The sequence below is a fragment of the Bremia lactucae genome, linkage group LG3 (genome assembly GCF_004359215.1).
Source record: "Bremia lactucae strain SF5 linkage group LG3, whole genome shotgun sequence".
Classification (NCBI taxonomy): Eukaryota; Oomycota; class Peronosporomycetes; order Peronosporales; family Peronosporaceae; genus Bremia; species Bremia lactucae.
The window spans coordinates 4371428-4386862 of record NC_090612.1 but is presented as its reverse complement, the minus strand read 5'-3'; the positions used below and the strand labels follow the sequence as shown (position 1 = coordinate 4386862).

The window sequence follows — 15435 nt, the reverse complement described above, 5'->3', positions numbered from 1 at the left end:
TTGTTAATCTATCTTTGTAAATGTTGTCTTAACTATAAACTAATACTAAACATGTAAATGAATTCTTATCTATCTTATCTCGTAACTCTCTTTGATTACTTCTACAGCTGATTAGTCTGCGGAATAAATAGACATAATGGTCTATACCTATTTATGGATAAGAATTCAGGAAATTACTATTTAAAGTAATTTCCTCCAAATATTATCTATGTTTTGGATAATATTAATTAACAACCTTTTTAGTGTTAATTTCATGTAACGATACACCCCGTTACACTCTTCGTGTCGTCGTTCCAAATCACAATATTTTGCGCTTGCGCATCATGTATGAGTGTCACGATGCACCAACAAGCGGACATTGTGGACGTGAAAAGACTTACTTCACTGTAAGTCGCAAGTTTTACTGGCCCCGCCAGTATCAGTTCGTGCGCAAGTACATTCGCGCTTGCCAAATATTACAACGGGTGAAGCCTAGCCCTTCATCCCTTCCACCTCTTCAAGCTCTTCCACTTCCGGCATAATGTTGGCAGTCCTGTATCAATGGACTTCGTCTTCGAATTTCCCAAAGACGATCACAAAAATAATGGAATCCTTGTTTTTATTGACAGATTCAGCATGATGGAACATCTGTTGCAATACCAGAGTCGATTACGGCTCCGGGTTGTGCCCGTGTCTTTATCGACACGGTATTCAAACTCCATGGGTTACCCCATAAATTTGTCTCGGATAGAGATCCAAGATTCACGGCGGAGTTCTGGCAATCCGTGTTCTGATTTCTCGGAACTCGGCCGACTATGTCAACATCCGATCACCCAGACACGGATGGTCAAACAGAACGCGTAAATTGCGTCCTTGAAGAGATACTCCGAGGATACGTCCAATCGTATCCGAATTGGAGCGAGTTCTGACCGATGGTCAAGTTCGCCGTCAATAATTCGGTGGATGCGTCTACATAGCATACACCGCACTTCCTGAATGGCTGACGCCGTCCTCGCATACCCACCCAATTAGAGGGATCCTCTAGTTTAAGGGGGGGTGGACTCGCACGAGCAGAACCACTTCTGGCTCATGCTCATCACGCGCACAAGTTAACAACGACGATAGTGATGTCGATGTCGAAGAATTCGAAATCGAAGATGAAAAAGATCTCATGGCAGTGCGCACAAAGCGTACTGAAAAAGACAAAACAAATGTGTCATCAGAAGAATTTCTGAACTCGAGAATCAATCATCCGTTTCGTTCAGGATTCCATTACTAACGCAGTGGACCGTCGGAAACGGAATGCAGACAAACATGGAAGAGCAAATTTTCATCTATTTAAAATTAATGATCTAGTGCTACTCTCTACGGCAATCCTACCTAAGCGTGTAGTCACTAGTGTGAGTTGCAGTAAGCTACTACCCAAGTTTATTGGGCATTTCCGTGTACTGTATCACAGAGGCAATGCGTACACAATAGAATTGCCACGTAGGATGCGAACGCATCCTACGCTTTGCGTTGGCCGGCTCCGCCCGTACCATCAGTACGCAGTTTCTTCCGAGGACGGATCTAACCACCCTCTTCAAGAATCCCCAAAAGATTTTTGGGGTCACGTACCAGATCATTCTGAATCTGGAGAATCTAATGTCGGGTCCGAAGATCCTCAAAATCGCGATGAGCTGATGACAGCTCTTAACGCAGAGCGCAATAATACCGTTCGTACTCCAACATGGAGTACGCACTCTTCGAACGGTCTTCCAACCGTTCGATATGGTGAGCCTGCACCGTCTGCTCTGACGAGCGACGCTTACCCCCCGCGCTCGTGTCCTCCATATCATGGAGGAAGTTGTCGAGTTTGTCGATCTACGACTCTAGATCCGACAAATGGGTTGGATCTAATTTTCCCTCTTCCGCCACAACCTTTGGTGGATTCTTGCGGTGGTCAACGTGTCCTTGTTGAACTTATTCAAAACCACCGTGATGTGAAGGGGCAGCGAACGAGTTATCTTGTTCGCTGGCGTGGTTATCCACCTTCGCATGACAGCTGGGAGCCTCCTTCCCAGCTGATTGTTGACGTTAAGAGCCTCATCCGTCAGTATGACGAGACCCATCGATGGATCAGAAGGTTTACAAGAAACATACGCCCTTGGTGCATGTAAATCGATTGAAAAACGTCAATCGCATCGCGCATCTCGATAGAGATGCGAGCCCTTCCCCAGGGCGAAGAAAGGGAATAGACATCCTCTTTTACTCGCTTTGGGATTGCCACCCCACGTGAGGCATCGAAGTCCTTCCTCACGTAACAAGCGATGCAATTTATGCCTTGCACCGATTGGAGTTCGTTTTTCAAACTTAACATGAATCGCGTCAAGTCTTTAAAGCCAGGCTTCGCGTCCAATGTCTTTGACATTGCGAATGACCGCGCTCCAGGCTTGCATAAGCAAGACTTGCGCGGAAGTTCTTCGCGCTGGGATCAAGGCCAAGTAGCTTTGTCGCAATAAATAAGGGATATTTATTGTGAGGAGTAGTCTCCCCAGACAAGCTATTGATTAACCATTAGGGCAAAAGCCACGGCTTTTTCTCAGGGGTGAGAAGAGACATTTTATTGTCTTCACTCCCCCGAGTGGTACCCACCAAAGCAGGGGTACCTCAAGAACTTTTATTGCGATGGTTTATGCCATCGTCATCACTTTCCACAGAAAGAGGTGCAGGTGACCGTACGGGAGACGGAATGGGCGATGAGGAGTCATCCTCATCGTCGGAACCAAACAGACTATTAACTCGTCTATCAGAATGAGCCCTCTCATTCGAAGGCTCATAGTCAGCCGCCTGACGTCTATCAGGCGACTGTTCTGTTTTCCCCGAGTCGGCCATTTCGTCCGACTCACATTCGTAGTCGACCTCCAAAGAGGGGTCGAATTCACGTGGCGAACCACCACGTGCACCCGCAACATCTAGTGTTGCGCGAGAAGAAGATACTACGGCAGACGGAACGTCTGCCGCAAGAGACTATAGTGCGTCACCCGCGGCTGCATGAGCCGCAGCCGAAGGTTTTGCACTACCAGCACCCCGCATGAGTTGATTCTTCATGCGACGGAATTTAAAATGATGGTTCTGACCGATCAACATCATTTTAAATTTTGTGGTCACATAGTGACCACTTCATGCAATGACAGTCAAAGTGATTGTCCGTTAAGGGCGGGGTGATGTGACGGGGTGTAAGGTTGTTTATTAATATATTATTTAAAAGGTAGATAATATTTGGAGAATATTACTTAAATAGTAATGCTCGGAAATCTTACTCAGGGGTGTCTTGCAATTATGCTCGTCGTCTTTCCCTTAAAGAGAATTAGCAATATGTTGAGGCGCTTAAAGCGCATGAAGGTGACACAATCACTGTTCGCTTAGCGACTGGCACTCGTGTCACTGTTCTCAAAGTTCCATCGACCTTTGGTATAAAGTTTCTGGACTTTGACAGATCCAGAAATTGGTACAAGCCGTCATATCTATTCATCCCGCAGACTAATCAGCTGTAAACGTAGACAAAGAGAGAGAGAGGCAGACAAAATTTCAAGGTTTAGTAGTAGTTTATAATAAAGTTAGCAATAACAGATAAAAAGAAGAGAGCCTTAATTATATTAATGCAGATTTCATTTAACCCTTTTTTAAGGTAGTTCTTTTAAAGAGTAGTCTTCCTCTGCACGTACTAGTGTGCGTGAAGTGACGTATGGCACCACTCGCAACTGAAGCGGTGCGAAAAAGACTTGTACTGAAGCAGTACAAGTCGTGGTGTGTAGGCGGGCACGTCGTACGCACACCCTAGCACAGCGAGGAAGCTGTACAACCTGCTTTTCTTGCGTGCAGTGAGGTAGTTGTGGTGGGCGCGTAAACGACCTCACCGAACACACTAAGTACTCTGGTTTAGTGTCGTCATGGGAGCGGTAATCCGGCTCCTCGTGCGCACTTACCAAGTAGGAAGTAGTTTTCAGACTGATTTATATTTAATAGAATTGGATACAAATACCTGTTTTTACCAACCAAAATGTCATCTCTATAGATAACACTTAAGATGTATTGCGAGCATATCTTTATAGATACCTCGCGTAACGGATGACGCTAGCCGTCATCACGAATGACGCTGAGCGTCATCCCTCCTAATGTGAATGCACCCATGTGCATCACATACACAAGGGTTGGTCACAAATGTGCACCACACCCGAGTGCTGGGTCTAATTACTATTATTTAGAAATCCCTTAAGTATAACAAGTGTGCTTAACGGGGACTGTGTAACATTACGGCAACTTTAGCCCCTTCAATAGTGCCCCGTTACATATACTTCCGGCTATTCGCTACATTTTAAATGGAATACGAATTTTTCGATATTAGCTAATAAGTAAAAATGCCAAGCCTGCGATTTTCCATATCGACATTTGAGAAATCGGAATAAATTAAAATTTATTTTTCAAAGATACATTTTTAGTTCAAATCGTAAATCCCTCGGTTTCGTCATATCATTCTGTAATTTTTGTCCAGGATACCAATGATCGCGACGACGGTGCTGAAGTTACTGGTGCTTGCGCTAAGCGTCAGCATCTTAAAAGCCGTGCAGTTCGACATACGGCGACAAAGTGATAAATGCCTAAGCGATGAAGTAGCGGAAGGAAGCCTCGTGGTAGTGCACTATAACGTGATTGGCGGCATGCGCGGCCAGTCTGGCGTCGCGTTAACTATCACGGACCCGCTTCGCAAGTATTTAAAAGAGGATACGAATATTGATACATCATCAGACGACATCCACAAGTTCTCGTTTACGGCGGATATTGGCGGCATCTACGCCGTGTGCTTTCTCAATAGCAACACGAGGCCTGTGCGTGTCATGCTTGACTACAAACATGGCGTGGAGGCCAAGGACTACACTGAAGTTGCTAAGCGCGAGCACCTCATGCCCGTGGAAAAAGAGCTTCGTAAGATGGAGGATACAGTTGATGAAATTCATCGAGAGATGCTCTACATGCGCGAACGTGAGGCAATGATGCGCAACACGAACGAGTCGACGAACTCGCGAGTGCTTTGGTTTAGTTTCTTCTCGATCGTTATACTGCTTAGTATGGGCCTGTGGCAGGTATTGTATTTAAAGAAATTCTTTAAGAGCAAAAAGCTCATTTAAGCATCGCTTAAGCGAATGCCGAATTTGATTGGAGGAAGGCAGCTGGAATGCTACTACATCTTATAAAAGAATACCAGCATGCTCGCGTGTGCTTATATCGAACTTGGCATTTATTGTTGCTGCAATATTTTAACTTTATTTAAGCGACAATGATAATTAACTTTTTTGAGCGACGTATATTTCCGAGTTTAGAACTCTAGATAAAAGCGTATGTATTATGGCACGTCGCTTAAACAAGTGCAACAACTTCTTCTTTCTTGCCAACGCGAGATGCAAATAAGACTCGTTGAAGACATTTGCGGCCAATGCACCCCTGATAGCCTAGCATTTCATTTGCAGCGTAATTTAAAACTACGTCTAGTCTTTTGTTTCATGCGATTTGGTTTTGGTCCTACTCGATCGACCTCGCACGTCAAGCGATACTAGAAATGGCTTTGTAACTTTACAGGATCTCAACCTTGTGCTTGGCTATCTCGCTTTCGAATTACATGCTCAATCACTTGCAAGTAGTAAGATCAAAGCTCCTAGCTTGGCTTATTTTTAAATTCGACGCTCTTGCCTCGTAGCTTATAAAGTGATACCAATTACTTGACTTTCATAAAAAATAATACGCAACTTACGTCCAACAATATCACAGACGACACTTAAGGTGAAACTTTAAACAAGCGGCTACAGCAATCGCAATGAAAAATTATAGACTTACATATCAATCGGATCACTAGATCCAATAGAAAATCACTAATATTAAGCCTTTCCGACCTATCACACCGATTTTTACAAACACAAGTTTTCATCCATGCAAGTGGCCAATTGTACCACCATTACGCGACTATTTGTCTGAATGGGCGTGCTTACATTCCTCGGATCAATTTGAACCTTCAAGCTAGAGAATGAATTCTTCTTCGCTTGACATCGAAATCGTAGTTTATGCTGCTTAAACATGCTAGCGACTATTTTTTGCAATACCGCAAGGTCCCGTTGTTGATCTTCAAGGCTGAATGACGTGATGAGAATTGGCCGTTTGGATGATAAGATCGTCAACAACGTGGGTTCCCAATTTGCTCGCAAATGCAAATGGCCGATACCTGGATTAAACAGCACAAAAGCGCTAGGATTTTCTCGATGAGTCGCTTCAATTGTGTGGTAGAGTCCATTGATCATCTCGAGCTGAATAGATGAGTTTATGTTGGTCATCTGTGTCTTGCTCGCCGTACGTGGTACGTGATCTCCTATAAGCTTGATCCAAAATTGCTGTTGTGGGTGAAAAAATGACAGCTCATTCCATAAATAATGAGGCATCGTTGCTTCTGCGCGAGCTCCAATGACATGGATTTGAAACTTGTCTTTATTATTGGCCTGGTCGGGATCTATGAGCTCTGGAAAGAATCTACTTATCGTCATGACGAACGTATAGGCCGAAGAGAGAAGCCTTAGAGCTCGCACGTCTTTTAAAAAGCGATTATCAGGTCGGAAGAGCTTTAAATAGTCTGTCCATGACCGTAACGGCCTCTCTCCTTTGTAATTATTGCTCTCACGTCGACTTGGCTGCAGTACTACATTGGAACCTCAGTATTTATTTCACATGATATTGTCATAAAGACATATTAGACCTTCTGCAAAGAGCTTGGAGGCTTCAGGGGTCGCTGAGTACTTGACGTCTTCTACCATACTATCGTACATGCTCAATTTATCGGGTTTGGTCGCTTGCAACGTGTCAGCGCATTCCTAAGTTGTGCATTATACCATTTAATAGATGCATCACATAACGTGGTCCTTGTAAAAATACCTGCCAACCTTAGAGCAGACGAGTGGAAGCTGCATTTGGCCGCAACCCACACGCTTTGGCGCCACATTAGCAATGGCGGCAAAAGCCTGACCGCATTGCAGACATGGTAGGCGCGATACATAATCCACAAGCGATTGTACGGCTAAGCAATGTAAAGGACGTTGAAAGAAACTACGCCCTATCAAGTGCGACTGCCGCATCGAAGTAGGAAGCTTAAAAAACAGCACTCCTTAGTCACATGATGTTCCACACAAAATACAACTTTTCTTAATAATTTACAAGATAAATTAATCTTTTGCTACGTAATGGAATATTTTCGAGGTCTCGTATGTAAAATATATAGCACCAAAATTTCTTTAAAAAAAACACTCCAAGTCGAATGACGTCGCTCGACTCGTTAACAAGGTGCGCCCTTTGCTAACTCTCTCGCGTGACAACAGCAATGTATTCACTAACATTTTATCCTCTAAAGAAAGCTTGAAGAGACCCACGACGAGATTATCGAGGTGCAGCGCGAGGTCATCGATGCCATCCGTTCCTTCTACGGGTCCTCGTCGTCGATCTCGGCGGACGAGGCTGTCAAAATAGCGGCTCAATGGGACTCTTCACACACGTTTCCCATCGACGACGACGATTCTACTGCTTCGGATCTTCAGGAGAAGATGCGACGCTTAAACGTGGCCTTATTGGACGCCGTGGATCATTTGCAGTTAAACGAAGCCGGTGAGATGGCACCGGAAGCGCAATTGTTGCTCTCTTTAACGCAACAAGAGCGATTGAAGACTAAAATTCAACAATCAAAGAGCATGCTAACAATACTAGAACAGCTCATGGAATTTGATCGGCTCCTTGGTGATGAAGACGATGCTATTGACCATCAAAGCTTCCTTACACGTGCTGAAGGCGTTGTCGAAGCCGAGAGATTGCTGCATGAACTGATACAAGTCGATCAAATTGATACTACTCTTGAAAAACCAAGCACAATTATTCGATTTCTAAAGCTTCGCTTCGTAAGCAAGAAGAATTGCTTGCTTAGTGACCTCAAGAGGTACTTTAATACCACGGTTGTATGGAGGAATCAAGCATTAAAGGTGACGACAAGTAGCGTACAAAATTCCAATGAGCACATTGAGTTGTCGGATTTGGAACGACGCAAGGCTTTCTGGAAAGCCTGTGAACTCTTGAAGATCCTCACTCCTCGCATGAAAAGTATTGCAAAAGCTATTTTAGAGCACTTGATCAAGCCCATGCTGCAATTGTCACGTGGAACGCCAAAGCAAGTGCGTCATGAAACGAGTGTGACGCTTTCAATCGTGGAGATGGAAGAGGATGTAGTAGGTAGTGAGAAGGGATCCGAGGTGCAGTGTAAATGTGTTGCTGTGGTGAATGTGCTCGAGTTTGTACATGTCGAATTGTTTGGAGGCGATACGGAATTGATGAAGCAGTTAGGAGAGGTTTTGTGGACGATACCTGGGAATCTCGAGACCCACGTATTGAATCTTTTGCATGATCATATGCCACAAGATCCTGCTGCATTCGACACGTATCGAAACATATTAAGGACAAGTGTAAGCTATGTAGCTTGAGGTATTGATTGCAGATATGACGGAATGGTTCTTTGAATTAGATTACAGACTTGGAGAATGCCTTACTGGCGATTTCCTTCACTGTATGTCGTCAAAATAATCCGCTACGGAACTTTATCGACGAACTTGATCAGTGCGTTGCTACATTGATTCTTATAGTTGAGAATGTGCACATAACGTCTAGCTCTTTCTTTATAGAGTGCATTCAAGGAAACGCCGGCAAGCGATTTTAAGCACTGGACGTGACTTGATGATGCAGGGTTATCAGGATTCAATAAAGATTCAAGGGGCATTGGAAAAGGGTAGTCTACGTGCATCTTCGGGTGCCGACAAGAAAGGAGAGTTGGCGCACAAGCAAAGTAGTGGGTCGAGTACTTTCCGCGCAAGTTTCAACAGCGATGATGTTGAAAGTAGCTGCTTTCAAGTACCCGACTACCGTGTGAGTGTCTGCGCCCATGAAGTCGTGGAAGTAGTTCATCAGACACTTGTCGAAGCATGCACTTCCAGTGCAAGTAGTGCCAAGTTACTCTTTCAAACAGCTCGAGATTTGTTCTTGTTGTTTTGTTCGATTGTGCCAACGCTCTACGAAGACGACGTTGGAAACGATGCGCGGACTTGCATGTTGTTTCATAATGATTGCCTGTACATTGCGCACCACATGGTGATCATTGGACATCTTTACAAACCTCGGTACGAACTGGAAGTGTTACACAAGACGAACTTTAATAAAGACACACTTGCTTGCATTGATAGACTCCCGACAGCGCTAGAACACACCGCAACGATGGTGGATATGATTTTTACGTTTCGTGAGCTCGGGGAGCGCGTATTGACTTCATTTACGACTACACAAGCTGAAGAGATGTTGACTGGAATGTCGACTTTGCCGGTATAGGACAGCACACTCCTGTATTGAATCGCTAAGGCTTGTAATTCTTGAGTAATTATGTGTGCTTTGGATGTAGCCGCTTGGTGCGATTGATTTTGAATATGATGCGGACCGCGTGGAAAGTTTTTTAAAAAGCACTTTATACAAGCTGGATCGAATAAGCTCTACGTGGCAGGAAGGATTGCCGTCAGCAGTTTATTCTAAAGTCACGGCAAGGATGCTGGAACCACTGGTTAAAAAATTGGTCGATGGCGTTTTGATTCAAACGGTTTGTATTCGTGGTGAAGGATTCTACGCTTGTACTTATGACGATGTTGGTTTTCATGATAGAACATTTCAGAAACTGCACGAGCTCGCCTTCACCACTTGCTGTCGCTGCTGAAAGAGGTGAGACGAAGAGCCTCTTTTGCTTTACTTTTCTAAACGTGGGAACTCCTTTTATCATGCAGTCGGAGTCGCTCTTTGAATCGCCTTCACGAGCTGCAAAATATGTTCCAAGTCTTGAAAGATTATCAAAACTTACGTCGATTCTGGTATGAAATGAAGTTTCTGCAAGCTGAAAACATTTTGCGTAGTAATGTGTCTACTGCTTTTAATTGAAGACGGATCCGATTACAACAGTTCGTGACAAGATACACAGTAGCTGTTTAAACGAATTCTCTTTGCAGGAAGTGGCTATGCTCGTGAGGTAGACTTGCATTACTGATTTCAACGCCCGAGTATTACTTTTTCAACATTGTACTTTTGGTAATTTACTCTTAGATCATTATTTCGTGAATCTGTCGAGAAAAAAGAGCTCTTGCAAGAATTGGGAGTAGTCAAGACAGATATTAGTTAAAATGAAAGTACTTGAAGTGCAAGAGCAGTCGGCAAATGATTGGTGACTCCTTTCTATCTTTTTTGCTGTACGTATATCATGTATTGAGTCAAATCCATTGTTTGTGGCGGAAATACAGCTGCAGTGCTGCGGCAATGGTAATTGCAAAGACCCAGAAGAGAGCGTATCCGTATCGTTCATGAAGTTCCGGCATATCATCAAAGTTCATGCCATAGACTCCAGTAAGAAATTGTCCTGGAAGAAAGACTGTCGTGACCACAGTGAGCGTGTAAATGACGTAGTTCATCTGTGTCGACTTGGCATCTCGATACTCTTCCGTGAGCTGGCGGCACATTTGCAGTTGCTGTTCAATATCATCAAGGGCCGCCACGACGTGATCGTGCACATCACGGACATAGTCAGTCACGCTCGCGTCAAAGTCTTTGCTTTCAATAATGTTTTTTAAAACCTCTCGTGCTGGTTTTAGCAATCGTGGTAGTCGAAAGAGTTCGTTCTTTAAGACTCGTAAGGAGCGCATTTCAAAGCGATGACGTTCTTGTTCAAGCTGGTTTTCAAGCGCAATGAGGCATTCTGTCACGGCATCAACAACACTCGTGACTTGGTCTACAATGACGTCTAGTACTGAATAAACGAGGAACTTGGCATCATTATGCCGTAACTTTGAGTACGGAACCGCCAATCGCCGGTTTAATTCCGTCCAGATATTGCTTCCTTCGCCATCTTTGACTGTGATCACCGTATCATTATCGACCACAAAGATAAAAACATGCTCAATCCAGAGCTTTAGTGGATCTTCATCGTTATCATCCGTATCGTCGATAGGAAGGGTACATGCACTCCGTCGAAACGACATGCGCTTGACAAAATTCGACATTAATGTCTCGCGAGTGTCGGAATAAAAGCGACTCCGTTTCCGTTCTAAAGGCAACCCTTTATCGGGCATCACTTGCATTCGCAAGACTGGAAACACGAGGAACAAATGACCATCGTATCGATCAAATTTAGGACGTTCGTGTCCTTCAATCGTGTCTTCAATGGCAAGAGGATGGAGACGATATTTAATTGCCAACCTTTTGAGATTAAGACTATTACGTCCATCTAGATTAATCCACCGAACATTAACCCACTCGGGTCGATGAGCGGTAAAGAAACTTTGCAATTGCTTTTGTCGAAGCGCAAAGGTTTGTAATTTCGTGCCGGAAAAGTCCGAAACCGAAAGCCCTGCTTGTCGGTACCCCACACTTTCCATCTCTTGAATAGCATTTTCGTCAAACATGTGCATCATTTTTAAGTGATGCACAGCTGCGTCAAATTGCTGCAGCGTAATGCGTCCACTCTTTTCTCGATCAATGTTTTGTACTAATTTCAGAAAGACCACATCATTTGGACATCGAATACCTAAATTTTCAAGAGCTGCTCGAAAACCATTGTAGCCTAACTCGCCATTTTTCTCGGGTCCTGCCCCTTCAAAAGCTACTCGAAGCCGCGGGGGTGTCACGTCAAAGTACGGATCTAGCATATTTAATTCGTCATGGTTTTGAAGCGATCCATTGGGTGGAATCTCTGCAAAACTTTTGTAATTGTTAAAAGTATTGGCATCTTGACGTGCCGTGGGGCTAAATAGAACCGAAATCTTGTCGACATTAAGTTCTAACTCGGTCGTTTGTTGATTGGGGGGTGCTGCACTCGAGTCTCGGCTTTTGGTCGCCACTGGGTACGATGCAGGTTTCACAGAGTCGTGCGGAGACGCATCCGGTCCTCCCATGTCCCGTAGTAGTGGCGTGTCCTCGTCCATGGGGTAGAAATCCATGGACCCAGCATCGAGTGGGCCTCTCACAATATAACGACAATAGAAGCTGTAACGGAATCAGATTGCTATCGTCTTGCGAATCAGTAAGTACGAATGTTACGGGTTATGCTAAATAAAGTTAATTTTTTTTAGAGAAAAAAGTCACAATCCTTGGGAGTATAGTATACGCGTGCGTATTTCATGTCCACGAGAAAGAGTCCCCGATGGCCAATTTGGCTACTTCCGGACCCATGGCGTGGGTTGTAGACAATGGCTTTAAGTGTGATTTCCAATCGATCTCGTGGTCATGGGTACGGCCAATGGACTGGTACGTGCCATTAAATGGCACCATGGGTCGTGTAACTTCAAATTCGCGAGCAAGCGGTAGAATTGACGCCTCCTCATCGCTTTCGGTCGAACAATCCCGCTCGTACTCTTCCTCCGTGTCATCGTCGTCATTCAAAGGCTTTTTTAAATGCAAGAGATCCACAGGGGTGCTACCGCTGTCAAGTTTAGTCTCGAGAGGCACAGCTTTACAGCTTTCGTCGCCGTCGCTGTAGCCAAATTCATCTGAAATGTAGCTATCTTCCGGTGCCGACAGAATCGGCACTGTATCGAGCCACGTAGCCACCATTGAACGCTTTGTCGCTGCCTTTTCGACAGCGGCTTCGAGTACTGTCTTCCACTTCTCGTACGTAGCCAAGTCTCGTGCGCGAAAACGGACACGCTTCCGCTTGGGTCCGTGGACGAGGCCAAAGCGCAGGTTACGCACATTGTTGCCCGAGACTGGGAGCATTCGTACAGGATAAATGTCATTATCGAGATCGATTTCAAAGTCACCGCCTAGTAGTAAAGGCCGCTGAATGCATAGCACTGGGATTTCTCGACAAGGGGTACAGTCCGCGAGCTTGCGCCGTAGAACAATGCGAAGCGTTGATTGGTGCCTATTTTGAAACGTAACCGCGGAGCTATTCATTACACACGTCGGATAATATTTGTGGTGCTGACCTACCAGAATAGACGACAAGATTGCATTTGCATGGACGTTTTAAGAGTGGTCGATTGAAAGATCGTGGTCATTGAGTACGACTTTATTTTTGTGTACTAATGTACTTGCGGATGGCGTGCAACGTTTAAAAATGACCCGCATGGGTGCGATTTTTTAAGACTCAATGCTGGTCACGTACTGGCCTTTTTAACAAATGGAACCATGCGTCTTATTCGCTAGATCGCAAGTGGATCAATCGATCTGAATAACCACTTTGCGTACTCGTATCCATCGAATTGTAACCTAAGATTCCGTATACAATTGTATAGGATGAATACTGGCGAGCTAGTCGTATTTAATCGAATGCATGATGTAAAAATAAATTTTAGCACTTTTTTGCAGCTATGCAGGTTACGATCACATCGGCAGATGGTGGTCAAGTGGCACAGCTCAAGGTCGAGCCCACACAGCAGCTAACAACGATTCGTACGCAGCTGCAGGGAATGGCAAGTTTTATTCGTTATCGAGTCGTCCGCTGAGTATTGGCACTTACTGAAGTGGTATGTGCTTGTAGTTTGGCATTCCTGCAGCAGTTCAAGGACTGATGCTTAATAGTAACCTGTTGGAATTTGATCAAACGGTGTCGATCTTACTGCAATACGCAGCGGCAAAGCGCTTGTATGAATGATAGAATATAAGATTTTGATTGGATCAATGTATTCTACCCTGTAGTTTGAGCAAGCGGGCGTGAAGGAAGACGATCTTTTGGTAATTGTGCTTCGCCCTTCGACGACGCCAATTGCTACGCGGCATTCGTTTTCTACTTCTTCCGAGTTTATAGCTCGTTCGAGCATGAAATTACACGAAATTCCGGTGAGCACTTGTTATGTGTATTCAAGAACACAAGGTTTACTCACGTCGACGTGAAGGCAAACCCGACGCCAGAGACACTTCTTGACATTATGGAAAAGAACCCTCAGCTTCTAGTAGAAGTGAGTCAATATACATCATGCTATGGGTAGATTTGAATGCGATCTATGTAATGGTGATTCAGCTTGAGCACGTAAATCCAAGCTTAGCGACGGCACTTGAGAAGAAAAACGTCTCCGTACGTTAAAGACCTCGCATTTGAATGCAGATTCTATCAAGAAAACCCATTGATTCATGACGTGCTTTCGTAGGATGTGCGCATGGCACTCATGCAGATGCACATGAAAGCTGCGTCGCAGAAATTCGAAGAACAGCAAGAGATTGAGGCGTTGGAACAGAATCCCTTTGATGCCAAGGCCCAAGCCAAAATTGCAGAGCGTATTCGACTGTCCAATGTTCAAAAGAATATGGAGATTGCAATTGAAGAAATGCCGGAAGCTTTTGGACACGTCACGATGCTTTATATTCCATGTGAAGTCAATGGAATGCAAGTGAAAGCGTTTGTCGACTCGGGAGCTCAGTCGACTATCATGTCTTCGGTACCGTGCCCTTTTAAAGCAGTAGCTAGTGCTTTCAAGCTTATGCCTGTTTTCAAAAAAATGTGTCAAAAGAGCTGCGCAGAGCGTTGCGGTATCATGCGGCTTGTGGACAAGCGCTTTGCTGGCCAGGTAGTCTCGTTTGATAGTGTAGAGCTTTCTTGCAACATCTTTTATTCAACAAAACTTGTTGATACAGGCCGTCGGTGTAGGCACAGCTACAATTATTGGCAAAGTGCACATGGCTCCATTAAAGATTGGGGACGAGTTTTACAATTGCAGCTTTACGATTCTTGATCAACAGGGCGTTGACTTTTTGTTTGGTCTCGATATGCTCAAACGTCATCAAGTACGCTAGCTATTTTGCGCTGGTTTTTGCCTTGCTTGCGAAATTGTTTTTTTGATTGAAATCGTGTGGTGATCGTAGTGCTGCATCGATTTATGCAAAAATGTGTTACGTCTTCACGAAGGTGAGCGTTTTCACGAAGTCCATTTCTTGCCAGAGCATGTACGTTGCGAATCATCATGACATGTTGGAATAATACTAAATTGATTACATGTGCGGGGGTACAGGAAATTCCATCGTCCGAGAACCGTGCGGCTTCTGCGCAGCCACCAGCTACACTTGGCGGTATCCCCGTTCCAGCACTCACGCCGGGTTCGACGACTACTGCAGCAGTCCCACGTCCTGCTCTTGTGGCTAGAGGAGACCAAGAAGATCGCGAGAAGATTGCTCAACTTGTCGCATTAGGTTTTCCCGAGCTACGGGTACGAGTTACAGTGATGATATGTGCGACATGTGTGAACTGAATTTTTACGTAACAGGTTACGCAGGCGCTGCAAAATTGCAACGGGGACGTAGACATGGCGGCGGGGCTTTTATTTGAGAGCTTGTAGAGCGTCCTCTTTTAAACCAATCAAAGTGATTCTTTTTTTGTCAAAAGGC

At 44.6% G+C, this 15435-nt stretch overlaps 5 protein-coding genes across 5 annotated transcripts; 2 read left to right on the top strand and 3 right to left on the bottom strand.

The window, feature by feature from the left end:
- Window positions 1–4520: 4520 nt before the first annotated feature.
- Window positions 4521–5147, top strand: CCR75_004185 (uncharacterized protein; the record flags this gene model as incomplete). Its single annotated transcript, XM_067962273.1, has 1 exon — window positions 4521–5147. The coding sequence occupies one exon, from the start codon at window positions 4521–4523 to the stop codon at window positions 5145–5147; it is 627 nt and encodes a 208-aa protein (XP_067817447.1).
- A 677-nt stretch (window positions 5148–5824) lies between these two features.
- CCR75_004186 (uncharacterized protein) lies at window positions 5825–7133 on the bottom strand (the record flags this gene model as incomplete). Its single annotated transcript, XM_067962274.1, has 3 exons — window positions 5825–6700; window positions 6758–6872; window positions 6942–7133. 3 exons carry the CDS (start codon window positions 7131–7133, stop codon window positions 5922–5924), a joined length of 1086 nt encoding a protein of 361 aa, XP_067817444.1. The 3' UTR covers window positions 5825–5921.
- A 179-nt stretch (window positions 7134–7312) lies between these two features.
- Window positions 7313–15432, top strand: CCR75_004187 (uncharacterized protein; the record flags this gene model as incomplete). The annotated part of the gene is made up of 18 exons (XM_067962275.1): window positions 7313–7338; window positions 7406–8501; window positions 8561–8652; window positions 8718–9408; window positions 9485–9676; window positions 9739–9795; window positions 9858–9941; window positions 10011–10096; window positions 10171–13529; window positions 13598–13896; window positions 13953–14015; window positions 14078–14131; window positions 14205–14492; window positions 14565–14621; window positions 14689–14838; window positions 14917–14997; window positions 15063–15257; window positions 15315–15432. 9 exons carry the CDS (start codon window positions 7313–7315, stop codon window positions 10244–10246), a joined length of 2400 nt encoding a protein of 799 aa, XP_067817445.1. The 3' UTR covers window positions 10247–13529; window positions 13598–13896; window positions 13953–14015; window positions 14078–14131; window positions 14205–14492; window positions 14565–14621; window positions 14689–14838; window positions 14917–14997; window positions 15063–15257; window positions 15315–15432.
- Window positions 10335–12041, bottom strand: CCR75_004188 (uncharacterized protein; the record flags this gene model as incomplete). Its single annotated transcript, XM_067962276.1, has 1 exon — window positions 10335–12041. One exon carries the CDS (start codon window positions 12039–12041, stop codon window positions 10335–10337), a length of 1707 nt encoding a protein of 568 aa, XP_067817448.1.
- Window positions 12235–13011, bottom strand: CCR75_004189 (uncharacterized protein; the record flags this gene model as incomplete). Its single annotated transcript, XM_067962277.1, has 1 exon — window positions 12235–13011. The coding sequence occupies one exon, from the start codon at window positions 13009–13011 to the stop codon at window positions 12235–12237; it is 777 nt and encodes a 258-aa protein (XP_067817449.1).
- Window positions 15433–15435: the final 3 nt, after the last annotated feature.